This window comes from Hippocampus comes, unplaced genomic scaffold, assembly GCF_001891065.2.
Source record: "Hippocampus comes isolate QL1 unplaced genomic scaffold, H_comes_QL1_v1.1 scaffold71, whole genome shotgun sequence".
Classification (NCBI taxonomy): domain Eukaryota; kingdom Metazoa; phylum Chordata; class Actinopteri; order Syngnathiformes; family Syngnathidae; genus Hippocampus; species Hippocampus comes.
Window position 1 is genome coordinate 665,434 of NW_017805932.1, and position 23,167 is coordinate 688,600.

General features: G+C 48.6%; 2 protein-coding genes across 5 annotated transcripts in view; both read left to right on the forward strand.

The window, feature by feature from the left end:
- The window catches only part of LOC109528031 (sal-like protein 3), a 9,887-nt gene extending 6,003 nt beyond the window's left edge, over positions 1-3,884 (forward strand). For 2 of the 3 annotated variants that reach the window (XM_019890297.1, XM_019890298.1), the window contains one exon: positions 95-3,884. In XM_019890297.1, the coding sequence (XP_019745856.1) occupies positions 95-2,771 (2,677 nt within the window). In that variant the 3' untranslated portion in view covers positions 2,772-3,884. Of the gene's footprint in view, positions 1-28 lie in introns of all 3 variants that reach the window. The other variant, XM_019890299.1, reaches the window with a different exon arrangement.
- A 2,186-nt stretch (positions 3,885-6,070) lies between these two features.
- On the forward strand, positions 6,071-20,082 carry dbpa (D site albumin promoter binding protein a). Of its 2 annotated transcripts, XM_019890301.1 has the most exons (7): positions 6,071-6,336; positions 6,486-6,580; positions 6,765-6,962; positions 8,581-8,852; positions 9,255-9,435; positions 15,874-16,133; positions 17,505-20,082. In XM_019890301.1, the coding sequence occupies exons 3-7, from the start codon at positions 6,767-6,769 to the stop codon at positions 17,718-17,720; spliced, it is 1,125 nt and encodes a 374-aa protein (XP_019745860.1). In that variant the 5' UTR covers positions 6,071-6,336; positions 6,486-6,580; positions 6,765-6,766; the 3' UTR covers positions 17,721-20,082. The 2 variants fall into 2 exon arrangements, 1 of the variants encoding a protein (XP_019745860.1); XR_002170623.1 differs by having other exon boundaries at positions 6,074-6,962; positions 17,505-19,937; positions 19,972-20,082.
- The last annotated feature ends 3,085 nt before the right edge of the window (positions 20,083-23,167 follow it).

Consider the following 23,167-nt stretch of genomic DNA (forward strand, 5'->3'; position numbering starts at 1 on the left):
CATGCCCCCCGCAGAGGAAGGCGGAGAGTCACGCTCACGGCGGCTCGGGGAGCCATCGGCACGGCTCGTCCGTCTCGGCCCTGGTCGGAGGAGTGTCCGGCAACGTCGCGATTACCGAGCAGCAGCAGCAGCATTCGTCTCTACTCTCGTCTCCGTCGCAACACCCGTCGTCCTCCGCCATCTCGTCCTCCTCGTCGTCCTCCTCGTCCTCGTCCGCCCCATCCTCCTCCACCTCCGCTTCCGTGCCGGTAGACGGCGACCAGCGCTTGCCCAAACCCAGAGAAAACCGCAGCTCATCGCGCCACCCCGAACCCGAATCCCTGTACCATTGCGGAGAGTGCGGGAAAACCTTCACGCATCTCTCCAGCCTGCGGCGGCACCTGCGCAGCCACGGCCTGACGCCCGAAGCCCACGGCAGGAAGTCGGACTGCACGTCCCCCAGCCCGGAGAGGATCTTCTGCTGCGGGGACTGCGGGAAAAGATTCAAGAAGCGCGGCCACCTGATTCAACACAGCGTCACGCACTCGGAGAACCGGCCGTTCATCTGCAACATTTGCCAGAAGTCCTTCAACCGCCGCGAGTCGCTCACGCGCCACGAGAAGATCCACGACGAGAAGCCCTTCCGCTGCCCGGCTTGCGGGCGCTGCTTCCGCGAGAGCACCTCCCTCCTCAACCACGCCGCCTCGGGCGCCTGCGGAAAACCTCCCCGGAGTTCCAAGAACCGCGGCAACGGCGGTTCGTCCGTCAACGCGAGCGGCGGTGGGAAAATGCGCCTTTCGAATCCAAACGCCCCTCCCAACAATAAGTACAGCGGCGACTACTCGAGAAGTCGCTACCCGGGACAGGCGTCCTCCTACGAGGACGATTACAGACGCTCGCAGCCGTCGTCGCTCTACTCGCCGGACGCCGCCCTCGACATCAACAACCCAACCCTCCGCAAGGCCCCTTTAGCGCCGACCCTTCACCCCCACCCGCAGAGCCAGCAGCACCACCACCAGCAGCCGCACCTTCCTCTCTCCTCCCTGTTGGACGATTCCGAGGACGAGGTCACCAGTAGCGCCATGTCGGCCATCGCCGCCGCCGCCGCCGCCTCCTGCGACATCAACACGGAAGGCAGGGATGGCGAAAGAAGGGACATCATCGGCGGGCTGCTCGGGGGCTTGGGGTTCGGGAACCTGGGCGGGCCGTCGTCCTCGCCGGGGATAAACGGCTCCACCGTGCCGTTGTCTCACCACAGCCAGCCGCACGCCAAACCCCGCAGGCCCCGCAAGCCCCGAGAAAAAAGAGACCCCAACTGCGTCGTCAGGAGGCGGCGGAGTCCGGCGCCCCCCGGCGACAGCTCGGATCGGCCGTACGGCTGCCAGCTGTGCGGCAAGCGCTTCCGGCGGGCCGAGACCCTGCGACGCCACAATCGGGTCCACACGGGCGAGAAGCCGCACGCCTGCGACGTCTGCGGCAAGATGTTCCGAGAACCTTTCCACCTCACCAAACATCTGACGGTGCACTCGGGCCAGAAGAACTACAAGTGCAACCTGTGTGGGAAAATGTTTGCCTACGCTCAGAGTCTCGTCAGACACGGCAAGCTGCACCGCAGAGGCGAGATCGACAACCAGGGCAGAAGAATCAAAGGAGCCGCCGCTGCCGCCGCCGCCATCAGCCAGGTCGCCAATCAGGGAACCTCCGACTTCTTCTCGTCTTGTTCCCAAGAGGAGAAATCTCCCACGTCCGGGACCCCCTCCCAGAGGCTCTACACCTGCACCGTGTGCTGGAAATCCTTCCGCCATTATTTCCACCTGACGGCGCACCAGCAGACCGTGCACGGCGGCGGCGTGGGCCTGGAGAAGTCCTTCCGCTGCGAAGTTTGCGGGAAATCCTTCGCCTACTCCAACAGCCTGGTGCGCCACAAGCTCTCGCAGCACGGCATCGACCGCAACGGCCAGAGGGTCAACCACTCGCAAGCGCCCGCTTACTCTCCCGCCTTCTACGACTACGGCGGGCCGGCCCACGAGCAGCACGTGGGCGGCCACGCCCTGGCGCCGCCCGCGCAGCAGCAGCAAGACCCCCAGCAGCCGTTTCACTACCGGCACCGAAAGCAGCCGGAGGGGGTTCGGAAAGAGCGCAAGAAGAAGAGACGGGTGGTGATCCACAGCATCATGAGGGACGGCAAGCTGGTGGGCGTGCCGCTCAGCAAGGAGACTCGCAGGAAGTTGCTGCTCCTGCGGAGGAGGCGGGGTCGAATGCTGGCTCAGATCAACAAGAAGAAGCTCCTGGCACAGCTGAGGGTCCGCGGGGGGCTGTCGGCGGTCAGGTCCTGGTCCGGGGGCGCCGTCAAGGTCAGCGGGCTGCTCTCCATGGAAGTCCCCATCAAGCGCTTCCTGTGTCCCGTCTGTCCCAACGCCACCTACGCCAGGAGGGGCTTCCTCCTGCTGCACCGCGCCCTCCGGCACCCGCCTCGGACATCGGGGCGTCGCGCCCGCCTGTGCTGCCCCACGTGCGGCCGGCGCAGCGGCAGCCTCCTCAAGGCCCTGCGACACCGCGGACGCCACCTCAAGCGCGCCACCTTCCGCTGCCACAAATGCCGACGCTGCTTCTGGAGCTCGCGGCTCCTGGAGAGGCACAAGTTCTCGTGCCGGGCGCCCGCTCTGGGGGCCCGCTGGGCCGACGGCCAGCGGGCCCCCGTCGAGACGGGCGAGCGCTCGCCGGCCCCGCTACCTCCGTCGGCTCAGGTGCTGCATGAGAGGTCCTCGGTTTTGACTGAATACGCTCATTAAGAACTCCACCAGTTTGTATGTTAGTTTATTCATTTGTTGTCTCCCTTTTTTTTTTTTTTAATGTGTGGAACAATCTGAGAGGCGAGCGACAGCTGGCAGCTTTTGTACAAAAGGGAGAAGAAGACAGAGGAAGAAACTCCTCATGGCTCCAAAACCTACTGCCAAGGCACATCACCACCTTGTGACATTACACTTTTAGTAGCACCCGCAACGCTTCCTTCACACGCACCGACACACACACGCAGAGCGAACACACGAGGACAGAACGGCAATCCGACGGACGGAAGAACGCCACGCGCATGCACAGAAGACACGGCCCGACGTGCGCACGCGCCGCTTTGCGTCCTATGTAAACACTATGTCGTGTGTCCGTTCTGCGGTTGGTTTTTAACGGCCACGCGCCACTTTTCACCATCAGATCCTCCTGACTCTCCAGCACAGTTCAGATGCCTTATTATTCTTCTTGATCCTTGAGAAAATGAAAACAGGTGACGCGACTGAAATTTTTGTTTGGGAAAAAAAAAAAACAACACATTAAAAAAAAAAAAAAAAAAGCTAAAGGTGGGCTTTTTGAGAGAGCCGACAGTGTTTGTTGTAGAAAAAAAAACCCGGAGTGTATTGATATAATTCTCAATTATATTTTATTATAACTTGACAGCTTGCTGTTTTTTACTCCCCGATTCTCTTCTTCTATCAGTGTTGGTATTGTGAGGGCGGGGCAATGGGTCAGGTCAGGGGGGGAGGGGTTTCGCTCTATGTCCACTCGTGTTGATTCTTTTCCTTCCCTGCCACACATTTTGTGACCCAAGCGTGCACGCATAGTTTATGATTTAACTCCTGTTCACATTGTTCAACCTTTTTGTTTTTGGTTTCTGTACAACTAAAACATGTAATATTGTTATTATTATTGTTACTAAATGACTATTCTTTTTTTTTTTTCATAAAAAAGTGACTTGTTGAAAACCCCTTAAGTCAAATTAAAAATTTGAAGAAAAAAAATCACTTGGCCTTTTTGTCATCACGTGCTGCATTCAAGGGAGTCATTTTGATGGGGAAATGTGTTTTGTTTTGCTGTTTCAATAAAGACTGACCAGAACCTCTAAATTCTCAGCCCAAAAAACATTCGGTGTATCCATTTAAATAATTTGATGTTGGGGGGGAGCTGATTTTGAGTAATGTATCAACACTTTTATTTTTTTATGTCAAACTATTCCAGCAAAATTGGTCAATTAAAGTGTTTCATTTTTAATCTCTGAATTGATTAGATTGTTCATTTGTGTGTTGCAAATCAAGTCTTGAAAAACGTTTAGCTATAATTTATTGAAGTTCATTTAGATTTAATTAAAATGTAGGCATTAATGGGAATTAGTGAAGAATATTACCTTTCAAATCTATTTTTAATTGCACTCATGAAACGAATTGATTTATTGTAGATCAATTTTGCGGGGTAGAAATTGCAAACTATAAATGTACAAAGCGCATTGTATTTCATCAAGTGATTGTTGAATCAAAAGTTTTGTAAGTGCATTATTAATGAAAAAAATATTTGCCAAACATATTTTTGGCAGTAGTTTTTTTTTTCAATATATTTTTGGCCTACAAATTAACTGGCCCTCTTGATTAAAAAAATAAATAAATCAAATGTGGTCCTTGAGCACGAAAGTTCGCCGCTCTCGCCCACACCATATGTTGAAAATCGGGATTAAAGGTCACAAGAAACCTTTTCTTTTGGACCTCAAAATGCTACAATAGCAAATAGTGGCCACAGGATGGCGCAATTACAACTTTTCAGCTCAAGAAGAAGACATGGCAGCTGCCTGAAATGACATGCTGGGTCTGTGCGCGCACGGGTCCGCGTCTGTTCGTGACGTGGGACTGTTTTGTACTTTTGCGAGTGGCACGTTGCTGTCCAGTGACGTGAACTGTTTGCGTCGATGTTCAGAGTACTTCTAGGAAATTGATTGGTGTTCCCAGAATGCAATGCTGGAGCTGACGCTGTTTTATTTATGTATTTATTAACCCAGTATAGATGGACAATGTGCAATTTTCATAATTACGTCCTACAATCATTGAACGTGTGACAAGAAAGCTGTGACAGTTCAAATAAAAGGTAGGATAACTATACCAACACAAATTCAAGAACGAATACTCATTCAATAGTTTTAAATATATTTATGGACTAGAATTGGGCAGCGTGAACACTGAATACGATCCACGAATCCCTTCCGAAAATTCTTGTCAAACGTTGAGATTGTACTGCCGGTTCCCCACTCACAGTCACGTGGCCAGGGCATGGGGAAACCTGTGGGCGGAGCCTGTGACCTATTTTGCGCCAATGGGGAAGCCGGGACAGGTTCCAGGAGTGACCTACTTTCAGCCAATCAGCGTGAGGCGCCATCGCCGCTCGGCGCGTGCTGCTGACACGTGATCCCGCGGTTCGCACTTGGCGGGAGAACAAATGGCGAGCCGCAAGCGCGCGCGCTTTCTTCTTCTTCTGCTCTCACGTGAACGCGCGCCGTCGGCAGAGACTTCTCCTGAGTGGACTGTAGCGCGTCCAATCCGACATGGCAGTGGCGTTTGTTTTCACTTCGCTCTTGTCACACACTAGTGTGACGTAATAAGCGTGTGTGTTGTGTTCACTTCAGGCTTCTCACGTTGTGCGTGGAGGCTGGCCCTTGTGTGTGCTGTGCAGGGAAGACACTCACGCGTGTATCCGTGTGGATACCTGTGTGTGTATACGCATGAGTGGCTTCGTTTGCGCGTGTGCTTCTTTGTACTTGTGTTGATGTCAGTATGCGTGCGTACCAGCGTGAGTTTTCGTTTGTCTTTTTGTGATGTGTGCATGTACTGAAGTGGGCGTCTGTACACGAGTGTGTGTCTGAGTTTCTCTGTGGGTACGTACAGTATGATTGTGTGTGTTTGAGTCAAGTGTGCATGGTTGCGTGAACAGCAGTGCACGAGCGCCTGAACATTTGTGTGTATCTATGTGTGACCGTGTTAATGTGTTTGGGTCTTTGGGCATCTTTGTGTATTTGTGAGTGAGTCTAGATGTGTGTGTGCAAAAATGAGAATTTGGAGGCAACCAGTTTCAGCGTGTGTCATGCGTGTTTTAATTTTTCGAGGGGCTGATGCATGATGCGTTAACAACCAATCCAGAAAGGATTTCCAAACGTGGGCGTGGCCTGAGTGGCTCCCGGAAAGCTTGTCTTGTCTGATGCCTTCACGTAATATAGGAAATAAAGATTTTTACCAAACAAGGAGGTGACACACGGTTTTGTTACCTCCCCGCCCCTCACATTTTTTTTCCAAGGAGGGTGGTAGATTAAAAAATCATACAGAAAACAAATCCCAACTCGAGTGTCTGGCAAACTAGTGGAAATCTGTTTTGATATTTCACATCTTTTGGCAGAGCCTGAACGCAGCGAGTGGGAGTGGCCGTCGTATTCAAAGCAGCCTCCCCCGTCGACTGTGACGTCACATGAGCGACCCGTGTTGCTTCCAGCTGACTGCGAGAGGGAAAGATTGCGAGAGAGCGAGCGCAGTGGAGGTGGGAGCAGCATTTTCTGTGAGGCGCTCACTCGGATTGTCTTTTTCTTCTAATTCGTGTCGTCTTTATGTTGACACGTTGTCACTTTGTCTCCTTTTTGGGCGCCTCGTGGACTTGTGCCGATCTTGCTCTTGCGTGCGCGCGGTCTCGATGCCCACGGACCGAAGGGGCGCTTGACTGGCCGCGCGCACCCGGGATTCAGCGCGCGCTCGGCGGGGACGGAGGAGGAGCAGGAGGAGGAAGTGGAGGCGAGCCCCCGGGGGTGAGGTGGGGGGGTCTCGACAGCCATGGGGCCCTTTAGGAGATAAGTAGACTTCTCCGTCTGCTGTCGCTTCTTCTACTGCTGCTGCCGTCGCGCGCAACTGTCGCGCGCACGCGCACCTTTTTCACGGGGACCTAATTGGATTCTTTTGATCTTCAACCCCCGCAACCCCTCCAGTCGGAAGTTATGTCCAGGCCTCTTGCTCAGCTGCTGCCGCCGTCGGAGCTCCCCGGGGGGGCCAGCGCCCAGTTTGGAGCCCCCAACGGGACGTCGAGCGCCCCCCCGGGCGGCCACCTAACCTCCATGAACAATCTCAAGTCGCTCCTGCAACTGCCCATCAAGGCCGACCAGCGAGGCAGCAAAGACTGCTGCGAGATCAAAGGTGAGCACACACCGAAAGAACGTGCGGGAGTACTCGTGCTCGTGCTCTTACTCGTGTACATGCGTCGCCGCACTCACTATTTTAAAGGAACAGTGTCTTGACAGCAGCCAAGCGTTGTACACACACACACACACACACACACATATTTTGTGTCGTTGAGAGTGAGTGTGGTGAACATTGCACTGCTTGGTGACCACTCCGTTTTTTTGTCTGACTGTGCCCTGAAATGGTGGACACTCCATTATTTGACTATGTATCACTCAGTGGTGGCAACTCCATCGCTTCTATGTTTGTGCCCTGACATTGTGTACACTCACTCGCGCACACACACACACACACACACACACACGCCTTTGCATTTGCACGGGGTGTGTGTGTGTGTGTGTGTGTGTGTGACACACACACACACACACACACACACATCACACACACACAGTGTGTGTGTGTGTGTGTGTGTGTGTGACACACACACACACACACACACACACACATGCCTTTGCATTTGCACGGAGTGTGTGTGTGTGTGTGTGTGTGTGTGTGTGTGTGTGTTTTCTTGGTCAGGCTTGTGGGCCTGTCTGAGATGTAATTTGCATGAAGGAGCTTCCTGCTCGGCCCCCAAAGTCACAGGCGTCCTATCACAAGCCACAATCAAATGTGAATGACTCATTAGCCGAACGTGCTGAACCCCCACGTTCACGCTTTCATGTTGACATCATTGGTCCTTGTTTTGATTGACGCCATCACGTTGTTCAAGGGTCACTCCTATTTTCACCCTGGAGAACCCATGGGGTCAAATTTGGCCCCTATACATTCTGCTACTCAAATGCTACCCTTAAATCCCAAAGGGTCAAATTTGGCCTTAATCCTAAATTAGGATTAAAGCATTAAATATTTGAAAAAACATCAGTCATTCAATGTAAAATTCATCATTTTCCAAAGAATAAAAGGGTTCTTGGGTTCTCCAGAGTTAAATGGCGGCGTGGTGGCGACCACTCCATTTTTTTGTCGTTATGCACCCTGACATTGACTGGCGACACCGATGCTGTTGTTGCTGAACCCAAGAGACAGGTGGCACTATTTGTTTGCTGTATTGGATGCCAATGAAAGAGAGGAAGAGGATGAGCCGACGCTTCAGCGCTTGGTGCCTTGGCCTGGTTTTATCCTTGAAATTTGCTGGAAGCCGGACGCTGGCTCTGAGTTACTGCTGCTTTCTTGTCACTGGGTTCGAAGTTCAGCCATGGCATTGGAGATTTTTTTGGGCTCTAGCTTTGCATTGCGTGTGTGCTGAGAGCGAACCAAATGTCGATTGGTTGCAAGCCAATGTCTGGGCACCTTGAGACAAATGCACATGCCCACTCACATTCATAGCAGGGGACATTTGATTGGTATTCAGTGATGCTAAGAAATTTATTATTATTTTTTTTTAATGAGCATGAGGACAACACGCCAAGTACTACTCAGGAAGTCTTAAGCAGCAGAGATTTAAAGCCAGCACTTCTTAAGTGGGAGGCCCACGTTTGAAGCAGTTCCTCGGCTAACATCAGATTGTCTTGTATAATTTTGCCGATGTTGAGCCGTCCCAAAATGCTAACCTGTCACAAACGTTCCTCCCGGGCAGATAAAGACAAACCGCTGGACTCGGATGAGGACACGTTAGGATTGGGCGTCGGCAGCGGGCCCGGTGCTCTTGGCGGCGGCTTGGGCTCAGGGGCGCTGCGGCCCAATTCACAGTCGGCGTTCCTGGGCCCGCTGCTGTGGGAGCGGACGCTGCCCTGTGATGGTGGCCTGTTCCAGCTACAGTACATGGACCTGGAGGAGTTCTTGACCGAGAATGGAATGGGCATGCACGGAAACGGGCCCAGCTCCGCCGGCGCGCAGATCCCCTCGCAGGTAGCTAACCGCAAGTGGGAAACACATGGGAAAGGGAAGGATGGACAGGACAAGACAGGGCAGCGCAGGATGGGATGGGACGGGACAGAACTGGATAGGGGAGGTCATGATGAAAAAGGACAGGATGGGATGGGACAGATAGAGCAGTACATGGCAGGGTGGGACTAAAGAGGATGCGGCAAAACTGGACAAGGTGGATCTGGAATGAATGAGAAAGGGCTGGAGAGCAGAGGATGGGAAAAGATAGTGCAGGGCCGCACAAGACGAAACAGCATAGAACGGGACAGGAATAGTGACGCAGGCAATCTGGTGGCAGTGGGTTCACCAAAACGCCTGTGAGCTATTCGAGTGCAGGCAAGACAACGTCAATGTTGAACTGATTTTTGTTTTGTGTCCAATCAGAGCTCCCAATCAGCAGTCCCCAGTCAGAGCTCGCAGTGCCCGCCCGGCTCTCCTTCGCCGTGCTCGTCCTCTTCCTCCATGTCGTCGTCGTCGTCCTCATCGTCCCTGCTGGGACTGGAGAGCGTCCAAGCGCCGCCGCCTCAGCAGCAAGGCTTGATGGGAGCACCCGAGTGTCTGCACGGTAAGTCAACTTACAGCAATGTGGTACAACACGGGACAGCACAGGTCAGGACAGAACAGGACAGGGCTGGTGCTGCAGGTCTGAGTACCCATTGACTGGCAAAAGTTGCCCGTTTCTGAGGTGAGGGGTCGAGTTCTAACTTCAGTGCGAGATAGGCGGCAACCAGACAAAAATGCCACTTTAAATTTATAGACAAACTACAAACACATGTGCAAAGTCCTGCTCTTGAAAAACCACTGTAATTTTATTTCCAGCGCAAAGGACTCTTGCATTACAAAACATCATTCAAGGATTTCCAAAACAGTTGAACAAGAAAGTCAACACTAAGTGCAAGAATTCATTTTATTTTTTTCGCAAAAAATCAACTCACTCAAAACGTTCATATTGAGGTACTGTGTATGTTTTACGTATCATTCAAATCTGCAAAAAGACCTACTCGCGTAGTAATTAACTTATTCACTCCCAAAGACGTTTTTAAACGTCTTTTCAGACTTGGTCTAGAATTGGCTGGTACTGAATGAGTTAATAGAGTGCGCTGCATTGGAGGACGGTGGGAAATCTTAACTTTTCCAACCCCCGACTAGGAAAAATGCACTGGAAAGCCGCTGGGAGGTCTGAGTTGTGAAGTCGGGGTGAAAAAAAGGACCCCAAGTTCACCGAGCAGCTTCAACGTGACGTCACTCGACAATGGCGACCCACATGGAGACGCAGACCGTGATTGGCAAATCCAAGATTATGAACAGATGTTTAGCTTTCTTTATTTAATACTGTATTACATTCATTTAGTCATTTGACAGTACGTCACGTAACGCGACGTGATTTGTACCGACGGCATGAAGACATGCCGTTCTCATGAAGTTATTTGGTGTTATGAAAGAATTGCTTTGAAGATAAGACGTTCCTTTATTTTATATCAATTAAGGAACTTCTGAAGAAGGTTCGCCCGAGATCAAAATGTGTTGTCATGTACCAGAGCAACAAACAATGGATCGGAATCGGCCATTTTTGTTGTTTATATTCGCCTCGAACACTTTGTGATCGGAACCGGGCCAGTTTCAGTGGCAAATTTCTGACTTCCCACCTTCCTCGAATGCCGCTGAAAATGCAACAAAAGACATGTCTGCCATCTCGTGGCTAATAGTGATGGTACAACTTAAAAGTCACGGATTCGCAAACACTCACGTGTATTTTCTTCTTTGTCTTCAATATTTTTAAAAATATTTTGAGTCCCCCCCCCCCCCCCCACCCAGGGATCTCATTCCCCAGTTCCTCTTCATTTTTAAAAAAAAATCAGAAATGTATATTAAATATTGATTTGCGCTTTTTGAAGAATGTTTTGGGTTTGTGAGAAAAAATAACATTTAAAAAAAAAATCATAAAAGGAGCATGGGGCCGATGGCGGGCCGCCAGTCTCCCATTTCTGGAGTAGACAATGTGCAAAGACGCGACTCCAGGACGTTGTCACTGCCGGCCAACGGCAGTAACTGTCCTATTCAAAATAGCATTGCGTACAACTTTGTCGAAAATGTTGTGGACAACATTGAGTACAGCATGATGTGCACAGCCCCCGCGCGCAACGAAATTGGATGCAACATCGTGTGCAGCATCGAGTACACCATTGTCTCCAGCATTTGTGCGCGACATCGCGTGCGGCATTTTTGACAAGATTGTGCGCAACATCAGGTTTTCTTGCACAAGGTTGTGTCCAACAGTATGTGGACTGCATCGCACAAAGCGGCTGCAAGGCCAAATGAAACCCAAAATGCACTGCAGAATAGGCTCTACCATCATTGTTTACGTACTCTAGTGCAGAGTAGTTTCAATATGCACACGAGTGTCCAGCCACTCGCTCATCTGTGCCTGCGTGTGCGCGCTGTGAACACGTGACGGAGCCCAATGTGAACTGGGAAGCATTGAGCCAGAAGTCCCCGCGGTGGTAGTGGCGCTTGCTTGCTGGAGTGTTACTACAACGAGAGAGAAGAGTTGGATGCATACAATCATGCGTCGCACAGATGGACGGATAGTGGGCGGGTGGGGGTGGGGAGGATGGGGGTTATGTGAATGCTTGCCTGACCGTATATATGTGCCCAGTCGTTGACGAATGAGCAGAGAGGCGGTGCACCTGTGAGTAATGTCGTCCGCTCTGTTTGTATGCATTGCTGTTCCGTAGCAAGTAAGATAAGAAATCCTTTATTAGTCTCGCAATAGAGAAATTCCCAATTCTCAGCAGCAAAGTTGTGAAAGGAAGAAGTAGAAGAACAAAATATAGGAGCTGCTGGAAAGGCAGCCACTCTCGCGGCGCCATCTTGAAGTCAAAATAACACAACACAACACATAAGACACAGACAGTCGTGCAATCTGAAATCACTTTTCCTGCATACACTTTGTTGTTTGAAGCAGTTCTAGATGAAAGAGGAGAGGTTCAAAGTGTCCTTTCACCAGTGGATCAGAGACGTCATGCTGAAAATGTGCGCACGACTGCTACAAGCTCAAGTTTTGAAAGCAAACACGAAGCTGTAGCGTCCGTTGACGAAAAGAGATTGGCTCACATCTCCTGTCCCACGTAAATCCGCTTCATTTCCAAGCCGCGACTCCCAGTTCCACATCGGCGCTCTGCGTTGATGGTTTCTTCTCATCGTCGGCTCCTCAAGCCTTGAATCCATCCAGCCGCAGACTGTCCAAGAGCACCGACATTTCCTCTGAACAAAACAGGGCTGTGAAAAATGCTGCCCATGACAGGCGCAAAAAAACACAAGCGCCCCAGAGCTGTCCAGCAATGGCAGTAAAATGGCACCGACATTCCTCCCAATCAAAAACAGTGCTGGTATCCCCATGCTGCCGAGAAGGCGCAACCACCAAGCACCGAGTCTCCTCCTTGATGAATGTCGTGGACAAAAAATGCTGACAAACAATCCACATCCGGTCAACACGACGCAACAACAAACACAAAGTGACAAAACAAACACAAAATCGACATAAAAAGCAAAGCTCATGAGAGCACTTGCCGACGGCTGCCTACTCGGGCGCCATCTTGGACTTCAATGAAGTAGCAGTTACTTCAAGGTTTATCATTGCTCATTTGCACTTGCCCGTCTCGGCTTTTTGGGATCATAGGCTAGCATTGAGCGCGTAACTTTTGGTCAGACACCTTAGCTTTTAAATATATAATATTTGTCATATTTATTTATTAGTCGCTGATGGTGTAGAGGTACACTTGCCTGACTTTTGTGTTGGCGGCGTTGGATTGGTCCCCATTCAGTGACGGTGCACAATGGTTGTCTGTTTCTATATGTGCCCTGCAACTGACTGACGACCAGCACATGTATCAAAGTCAAGGCCCGGGGGCCATATCTGGCCCGCCACATCGTTACATGTGGCCCACGAAAGCAAATCAAGCATGTCAACTTCCACCACGCTCGCTAAAGTCTGAACCAAAATTTCAACTTGTCATATGTAATCCATAATATCGTGGAGATATTGCAAGCATTTTCTCGTTTCCAAACCCCTTATTACATGACCGTAAACAGTGTTGAAACAAGTCATTATTCTTGACTTTTGTTTTCAAAACTACGTATCCATCGATTCGTTGTGTGCTGTGTATGTAATATGTGACGGTTATCAAACATTTATATGCTTTCACAAAATTCACCGTCATAACGGCCCTCCAAGGGAAACCATCACTACGATGTGGCCCGCCACAAAAATGAGTTTGACACGCCTGAGTTCGAGGGTTGTGCGCCTTTCGCTCAAAGTCAGCTGGGACAGGATCCCCCTTCGGGATAAGCGGTGTTGAAAATGGATTTATGGATGGATATTTATTTATTTATTTGATTCTGAGTGGTTCTGATCTTTGAGTCTGACGTGGTCTGTCAGTGTTACCTCCGCCAGGAAAACGGGCGAGGGAAGAGTTAAGGCAGGCTGACTGTGCAGAGTGGAGGGAGTGAGGGAGGGAGGGAGGGAGGCGAGTGAGGCGAGTTTGCTTTGCATGTTTTGAAATGTGTGCTCCCCGGCCGCCTCACACGCTCGGGCCATGTGCCGCCGCCACGTCACGTGCCGCTGCAGGGAGCCGAAGGGGTGGGGGTGTGCGGGGGGGGGGAATGTTGTGAGTGAGCATACCCACGCACCGAAGGGAGGGAGGAAAAGAAGCAAACCGGCTTGCCTTTGCACGAGAACGCTGGTCACATGACCTGCCTGCTTGGGCTCCAGGCGCATTCCATTTGACAATCAGAAAATCATCGCATCTCTAAATCGGTGGAGAAATCACATGACGTGCGCGCCTGAAAAATCCAATAGGTCTTGCAATTTTATTCATGCACATGTGGGATTTTGTGGCATGCGGTCGTGTTTTGCTTTGCGGCACTCGTGCTCAAAAGAGTCGCCTTGCAGTCCTGAAATTCTGGGTGCGAATGCGGGTTCCGCAATTCCTGTTGACTTTGAGCAGGGTCGCGGGACAAAACCTGCACAAGCACCGGGCGCCGACATTTACACACAAATAGATCCACGAATTTGAAATCATTTTCGTAAAATTGGATTCCATGTGACTGTTTAGTGGGCCGCGATGAAGAACGGAGCGTATCGTCGTGTCATTGTCGTAGCTTTTAAAACTGTTCCGTCTTTTTCCTGGGTTTTCAGAAGCCCAGTTTTTGACTCTGACCTCCACAGCCAGTCAACGGTCACACGTCACGTACATACGTACAGTGTGTGATGATGTCACTCGGGACAAGAACATGTTGGTGTGCGACTCGCTAATCTGCGTGGCAATCGGCACGCCGCCAGCAGGGCTACGAGGCTGCTGACAGAGCGAGGGAGGAAGTGGGGACGACAGCGGCACGTCCTCGCGCCGGTAGCGGAACTTCACCTTGCTCTCTTGACGCTGGGCGTGTCACCTCTGTGCGTTCCCGGGGCTGTTTTAGGAGGCAAAAGGCCTCACGTGCTCTTATTTCAGTTGAACTATGGATAAAACGTCAAAAATAAGACTCTGAGAAGTACTGATTCTACTCCATAAAATGATTTTTAAAAAATGACTGTCTCTGAAATGTAGTTTTCAAGCACAAAAGTATGCAGCTCTTTTGGTTTAGTCAGGATCAGCTGGCGCATGAGGATGAGGATGATGGAGACAGATGGAGCGGCAAGTGTGTGGAGGCGGATGAGGAGGGCGGCGTGCACGGCGCACGTGCGGGATTGCTGTGAACGCACACGCACGCTCAGGTGCCTTCAAAGCAGTCACATCAGCAACGGGCTGACAGTTGCCATGGCAACATTGATTCTGAATCAGCGTGGGGGTGTCTGGGCAACGTGTGACACATGGGCTTGTGTGCCAAGTGATCACATCTTTCCCCGAGATTTCGACACGCTGTCAAAAAGGTGCACGTTCAGCATTTATTTCGTATTTCAAGGCAACGAGCGCAAACACAAACTGATCATCAAGCTGAATTTTGGGGCTGCGGTGAAGCGAAACCAAAAGTCGAATAATAAGACAGAAATCTGTGATGAACATAAAATAAATGCAAATTACTTGAAAGGGAAGCGATGGTTTGATTCTGGCGACATCCATTAGTAGTGAGACAAAAAAAAAAATGCAAAGCAACGTCATTGCATCCTTTATTCATCCATCCATTTTCTAATCCACTTATCCTCACAAGGATCGTGGGCTGTGCTGGAACCCATCCCAGCTGTCTTTGGGCAGTCGGCGGGGGACACACTGAACCGGTTGCCAGCCAATCGCAGGCCACAAGCAACCATTCGGGCTCACACTCACATCGAGGGACAATTTAGAGTGTTCCATTAACCTGCCATGCATGTGCTTGGAATGTGGGAGGAAACCGGATTACCCGGAGAAAACCCACGCAGGCATGGGGAGACCAAACTCCACACAGGAAGGCTCGGGCTGGATTTGGAGAAATGGATACACAAATAAATAACGAAGTGCAATCACATTCGTAAATGAATGGCTTCTGGTTTTTGAAAATGTAAATGACATCATAACTTCTCCTCAGCTGCCGGTTAACCTGGCCGATCTTCGACCCACTTTTCTCCAGATTGTCGCTACGTTTCTCCATTTTCTGTTACCTCTTCTATTATTTTCTTCTCTTTTCTTTCTGATCGCTATTTTTTTATTTTTCTTCTTCGTACTACCGCTATTTTTATTTTTATTCTTCGTGACGGGTTCGTTTTGGCCTGAGGAGTCAAGTTCAGCATTCGCTTCAATGTTATCTGGCGCCATCTAGCGTCGCGAATGGGTATAATGTCTAGACCCCGAATATAAGACGACCCCCACTTTTTCAGTCTTATTTCAATGCAAAAAACACCGTCTTATATTCGGGCCAATATGGTAAATGAATGCAAAAATATGAACCCCCCCTTCCAAAAAAATAAAAATAAAATAAGCTGCGAGTTGTCAATACGGCCGACTAACGCCCTCTGGTGGCCTCCCTCCAGGTGGTCAGGTGGCGGCCCAGGACGCGTCCCCCACCTCCAGCGGCCCACCCGGCTCGGCGGGGGCGTCGACAGCCACGTCGGGCGGCGGCGGCGGCGACATTAGACTGTACTTTGACCCCGACCCGGCCGATGTGGCTCTCTCCAGCGTGCCGGGCCAGGAGGCCTTCGACCCGCGCCGGCACCGCTTCAGCGATGAAGAGCTCAAACCGCAGCCCATGATCAAGAAGGCGCGCAAGATGCTCGTGCCCAATGAGCAGAAGGTATTATAAGTCCCACAAACGCCAGCATGTCACCTCGCTGTTAGACGGATGGATGGATGGTAGGATGTTTGGATGATTGATAGAAGGTGGGGTGGGTGGAGGATTGATGGATGGATAATGATAGAAGGCGGGATGATATTTACTTCTTTCTTCTTTCTACCCACAATCTTGCTGCTGTAGACTGTAAAATTCCCCAGTGTGGGACAAATAAAGGATATGTTATTTAGTGCAGTGGATGGATGGCTGATGATGATGGGTGGATGAATCCCTGGTTAATGATGAATAGAAATACGGTAGATGGATGATGACTGGATGGCAAGATAATGACAGATAGGAGACCAGATGGCTGGATGCCACATGGATGTCTGGATAGTTCGGGGGTCAGCAACACGCGGCTCCAGAGCCGCATGCGGCTCTTTAGCAACATCTAGTGGCTCCCTGGAGCTTTATAAAAATGTTTGAAAATGGAAAACGATTTTGATAGTAGGTTAATATAGCTCACATAGATATAGAGACATGTTGCAGCTCTGAAAAAGGAGAGCTGTGGTGTTGGTTTTTTAAAACGTACACTTTATTTATGATTTTAACAGTCTCGACAAACACAAACACAGAAATGTCTGCGTCCGACTCCGTGCCTTCTCTCTTCTCTTCAACTCGAGAGGCGTTCAAAGACAGCCTCCGAAAAACAGAAATCCATGACCACTTCACTGACACTAAGAAAAGCGAAAATAATGCACCAAAACAAAAAATCAAGCGAGGAAATCACAAAATAAATTCTATGGGGGCGTTTGTGAACACACAACAAAGGAATGAATAACAAACAATTCTGAGACAGTCCAGTCTCCTACATACATCCAGCATATGTTTCCTTCATTGTAAGTTTTATAGAAGGCTTTTATTTTTTTGCGGCTTCAGACAGATTTGTTTTTTGTTTTTTTTGTCCTATATGGCTCTTTCAACATTTTGGGTTGCTGACCCATGCTATAGTTGGGTGGGTGATTGATGGATGGATGATCGATAGATGGATGGATATATAATGGTGGACAAATAGTTGGACGTATAAGTAGATGATAGCTATACCGATGGATAAATGGTAAATGATGCATGGATGATAGATAATAGATGGGTAGCGAGATAGATGGATGACCGTGGATGGATGGTTGGATGACTGGAGGATTGATGGACAATCGAAGGAGGGATAATATACAGATAGAAGGCGAGAACGATATGAGCAGTAACCCTACTCATCCTTTTTTTGCCTCCCTAATCATCATGTCGCTGACCCTCCTGCCCCCCCCCCCCACACACACACACACACACACACACACACACTCTCTGCAAACCTCACCCCCCCCACCCCTTTTCCACCAGGACGAGAAGTACTGGAGCCGTCGCGTGAAGAACAATGAGGCCGCCAAGCGCTCGCGCGATGCGCGGCGACTGAAGGAGAACCAGATTTCGGTGCGCGCCGCCTTCCTGGAGCGGGAGAACGCCGCCCTGCGCCTGGAGGTGGCTGACATGCGCAAGGAGCTCGGACGCTGCCGCAACATCATCAACAAGTACGAGAGTCGCCATGGCGACCTGTGATTCCCACCGCCAGGGATGGCGACCAGTCAACCCGACAACAGCAGCACTTTAGCGGAAGTCCGCCGGACGGGACCAACCGCTGCGGCGCCCGCGCCTTCCTGCTTGCACCGCACCTCCCATCGGGACTTTCTGCACACGTCCGGTCGTCTCCGCCTCCTCTTTTCTATGTGGCAAAGTCTATTTTTCAAAGTGGCCAACAGAAAGCGGAGTGGCGACCACTCAGCTGAACAAGTCTGGGGTAAGCGTGCAGATGGAAAGGCCATGCGACACTGCACCTTTTTTAGCGCCATGCCATAGAGTTGGATCCCACCTGACCTCCCAAATTGAGATTTCTTGCGCTGCCGACGTATTTTCAAGCGGCGAGCATTTACCTTAACAACAGCAGCACTTTAGAGGAAGTCCTTCATACCACTGTTGATGTGATGTGCCCATACGAAGCGGTATAACATGAAGCGACACTGGGTCTGCCCCTTTTTTTTTTTTTTTTGCGCGCGTCAACATAGCTCACTCTCACTTTTGCACCCCGATACTCCGCACTGCGTCCAACCGTGTCATGTTCTTGTGTGTCAAAGTCTATTTTCCAAGAAGACAAACGGGAAGCAGTGTGGCGACCAATCAACCAATCAAGAGAAACATTTTTGTAGAAGTCTGGCGCAGACTTGGGGGAGACGACGCAGTACGGCAACACGATGTGACTGTGCGCTGTTTTCAGTACGTCACGCCACTAAATCTGGATCTGAATTTTCGCTACACATCTGACATATGGCGTCCGCTCGCTTTGTGTTCTTCTCTCGTGACAAAAGTCAAGACAATGTGTCCACGATACACGGCAACGTTTTGCAGCCGATCCCATCCCGGCAAGAAGTGGCGAGTTATCACTTTGATGGCCGGTCCTGTTGTTTTCTACGTGTCAAAATCTATTTTTCAAGTGGACAAACGGGAAGCAAGTCAGTCGGGGGTGGCAGAGGAAGCGAAGGGACGGCTAACAACTGCAGCACTTTCGTGGAACTTTGACAGAAAGCCTATGCGGCTACACTATGCGGCACTGGCTGCCACCGTTTTTTTACGTGTCAACCCAGCTTGCTCCCACTTTGCCTCATCGGGACTTTCCACACATGTCCGACATCCGCCGTCCAATCGTATCGTGTTCTTTTCTATGTGTCAAGTCTATTTTTCAAGCCGACAAACAGGAAGCAGGGCGGCCATGTCTATTTTTCTACGAGCGGGCAAGCAGGACTTTTCCTCGATTTTCGACAGCAGGCATGCGGAGGGAGGCGCTGCACTTGTTCGCCCCGAGCCGGCGGAACCGAATGTATCTCGTCCAATCAGGGATTTCATACGGGGCAAGAGGCGGGGCTTGGGAACCATTGAGAGAGCTGAGAGGCAGTTCGGGGATCAGATGTTCGATATCTTTTTCTTCTTTGGATTTTTTTGGGAGCTCGTTAAGCAATTTACTTAGCCACGTCTGATTGGCTGACGGGTCGCCGAACGCACCTTCGTTCGGCACCGTTGCGTTGTATTACTTCTGTCACCATTCTTACATTTGCAGCAGAAGGAAAACACACACACACACACACACACATCCCTGAGACAGAAACTCAAAAACAGGCATGTGTCCCCCTCCCACCACATCAAAAACACACACAATGCATACATACACATCCGCAAACACAAACTCATCACACCCATGCAATATACGCAGAGATTGTCATTGTTGTTTTGGACTTTAATGGTGCTGATCTGAAACGGTCCTTGACTTTAAACTCACCCATTATCACCCCCACCCAACCCCACCCCCACCCAAGTGAACTGCCTGTGAAGCCTTGATTTGTGTTTTGAGTTTCTCTTGTGTTTGTGTCTGGATGAAAGGGTGTGTGGACTTCCACGTGTCCATCGTATGACGGACGCTCCCTACTCATACTCAACTCCTTCTCCTCTCACTACATACATATATGTGTATGTATCCACATATATATACATATACTGTATGTGTAATATGAATAAACAGTATGTGTATATTATATATGCTTGAACTTTGTGATTCTAGTTGTAATATACATATTTGGAAGGTGTTACAGAGGAAAACAAAAATTTGGGCGGTCATTTTTCTCTCAGGTATTTTTGTCTGAGTTATTTAAAATACACATGAAAAAAATGCTACGCAAAAAACAAGTATAACGTTTGCTTTCACATTTAAAGGCTTGTTGACTTTTACAGGTGGTTGTCCTTGATGGTTGATGCCACAAATCAGTTGGGCTCATCTTCACCACACACACACTCAGTAGAGGGTTTGTTTTTTTTTTTTTGTGTGGGGAGATCAAAACCAAACGAAGCCTGAAAGGTCTAAAAATACCAAAAAAAAGCTGAAGAAAGCTCTCCGCTTTTCTTGTAGCGGTTGTTTCTTCTTCCACTTGCTGTTATTCCTTCACTTGACTAGATTTCCGTGGAGCCCAGGTGCGTCCTGGGTAATGTAGTTCCAATATTCTTATCCACTTTTTATCTTGAATAGACAAACAGTAACTCGTGACGTTTGAGCGGGAGGTTTCTGGAAGCCGACGTGCATGCGCGTCCGTCTTTTCTATTTGGGGGATTTTGCCATTTGGAGACTTTTTCAATGTCCGCACTGTGCAAATGGCGGCCTACAGGTAACCATGGCGACGACAGCCTGCCAACGACTGGTGACTCTGGAGAAGCCCAACTCTCAGCAGCGCCACCCTTCGGTCCGGCGTCACCCCGTTTTCGTGTGTGTGCGTGTGTGACGACGGTGATGGCGCTTTGATTATCAATAAAACCTTCTCCTTGACACCATTCGACTTTGTCTTTCCTTCTATATTATAGGACAATTTTCATGATTGGGATTTAAGTAAGATTTCGTATAGAAATTTTCAGCGGGATGAATTGGAAATTGTACATCTTTGCGCAGAATGAATGAAACTTGTCGGTTTTCATTAGAAATTGGCAGGAAATTGTACAAAAAGCCCGAGAATGAATCAAAGCACATCCGGTCCAACTAGATTTAGGAAGATTCATCATTATTTTCTCATACGGGGTTATGACGAATTGAAAACGTACATTCTTCTCAATGGAGTTTCATATGAATGTGTACCAAAAATAACTTGAATTCGAACCATGTACATTTTCTTCAGGAGGAGCAGGATGAATAAGAACCATCTCAATCTTCTTCATTTGGAATTTAGTAGCTCATTGAATTAGTAGATCATTGAACGAAAGGGATGTTCTGAATGTAGTGAATCAAAACAATTAGTCAACAGCTCGAACGAAGAAGATTCTGCACACCCACAGGCACAAAATGCAAACGCTAAATTAGAACCATGTACATTTGTTTCACTGACAACGATGTAAATGTTCATGCAACTGAGTCGGAAATGAGACAAGTTACGCGTCGTTACCTAGAAGTGACTATTGGAGCCAATATTTTGTTGACACTAATTTTGCTTGGAGCTACAGTAAAACGAGCAATCACGCCACCCGGTGGCCAAATTTATTTTTGCGAGTGACTTTGTGAACGCGTCCAGTTGATTGCACCAGGTGCGTTTGGTAGGACGACAACAGCGGGAGGGAAAACTTTTGTCAACCACGTCTATGGCCTGCTTATTTTCATTGAGGACAACTTTTTATTTAAAGTATTTCAAATTTTCAACAACTTCGGCACGAGCGGACGACTGGTGGGGGACCTGTGGAAGCAAGGTGAAGTCACCAAGAAGTAAGTCAAACAAACTGTACCTGTGATGATTGTTGTTGATGTTAAATATGTAGGTTACAATTAGAAAGGAAATCCTGCAAACTTTGAATTTAGTAGGAAAAAAGCACACACTGTAGTGAATTCAAGCACAAGTATTACCCAAACAGCCATTTTAGTAAAATTCTGTCACAAAAAGTTATGCTTGATGAATTACAAGCACGTACAGTTTCGTTATGGGAATTAGTATTTGTCCAAAAAGGTGCATATTGAACTAGAACCATATACATGCCCACTGCAATTTTGAAACAAAATTGGACTGAAAGTTATGAGAGGGTAAGAGTCATGTTTACAAGCAGGAAATTTTGCAAGAAGACATGTGCTATGAGAACACAAATGCCCAAACAGCGATTACGTTTAGTAAGATTCGGGAGAAAAGTTACGCAGTCGAAACATGTGTAACAGGGACAGTAAAAAAAAAAAAAAAAAAAATGTACATTATAATTACACACAATCTGTGAAATGATACATTCCTAACGTGTTCCTTTACTACAGTGTTTCTGAAATAGCGATTTCGCGTTTGACCTCGGGGAACATGCTTTTTATTTAGATTTTTTTTTACTGTACTAGAATAAAGTGCAATTGCACCTTCACTACATTAGGGGGCAGTGGCGCTCTCATTGGCAGAGTGTGCGATATACTGTATTTTTGTTTTGCTGGTTAGTTGTTTTTTTTTTTTTTTTTTTTTATAATGTGCTCCGAGATAATCTTGGTGATTAGTTTGAGTCCATTATTAGTTATTGATTTTATTTAATTTTATTTTTCAGTATCGTATGGTTTGACATGGTCAGTCAAAAAATGTTTATAGTTAAATTAAGGATTTAATGTTATTTTTGAATTTCAGATGCACTTTAAATGATTTCTGTTACAGTTACTAAAGCTATTCTTTGTTGTAAGTTGGTCCATATTTCTTTCTTTTTTATTTTATTCTACGTTAATAAGGATACGGTGTTATGTAAATGTGTACTTCTGACAATTTTATAGACAAATGATGCTATTTATAGTCGTGCGGGGGGGGGCGAGATGTTTTCCTCTTCCTTGGGGGGGGGGGCATGACAGAAAATAATTGAGAACCACTGCTTTACTATATCCTCCATTGTAAAAGGGTGGAACAAATATGTTTTTCTGTTCCTCTACTTCAAAAATTAATGTGGGACTGCCTCTTTCAAGAACAACTCCCGCCTTTGACTCCCCCCACTTTTCACTTGATGTCCATGGGGAGGTAAGCATTTTTAGAGCTGGAAAAAAATTTACAATTTAAAGTATTTTCATATATTGCTGTGCCATATCATTTGTTTAGGGACACGCTGTATCACTCTAATTGACGGGAGGACATTGTTTTCTGCTATTCTCGTCAGGCTTTGTGATTGAGCCGATTTAACACAGCCAATACAAGAAATTCTGCTGTGCGTCGTCAATATTTTAAACACAACGCAGTCGGACACTACCGGTTACACATGTACATGTACAACAGTCAAATGTGGTAGTACGATATGACGCCACACGGTGGCGCCTCATTAATTGATGATGTCAAACTGATCACTTCTCCTCACTTTATGTCATGGACTCGGTCGGATGTCGTTAGACTGCTGTGCCCTTCAGTAACGTGTGGTAAAACTGAGTAGTACTCGAGTTTGTTGTTTGTTTTGCAAACAATAAAACATTGGACCGATGGAAAGCTCCTTGT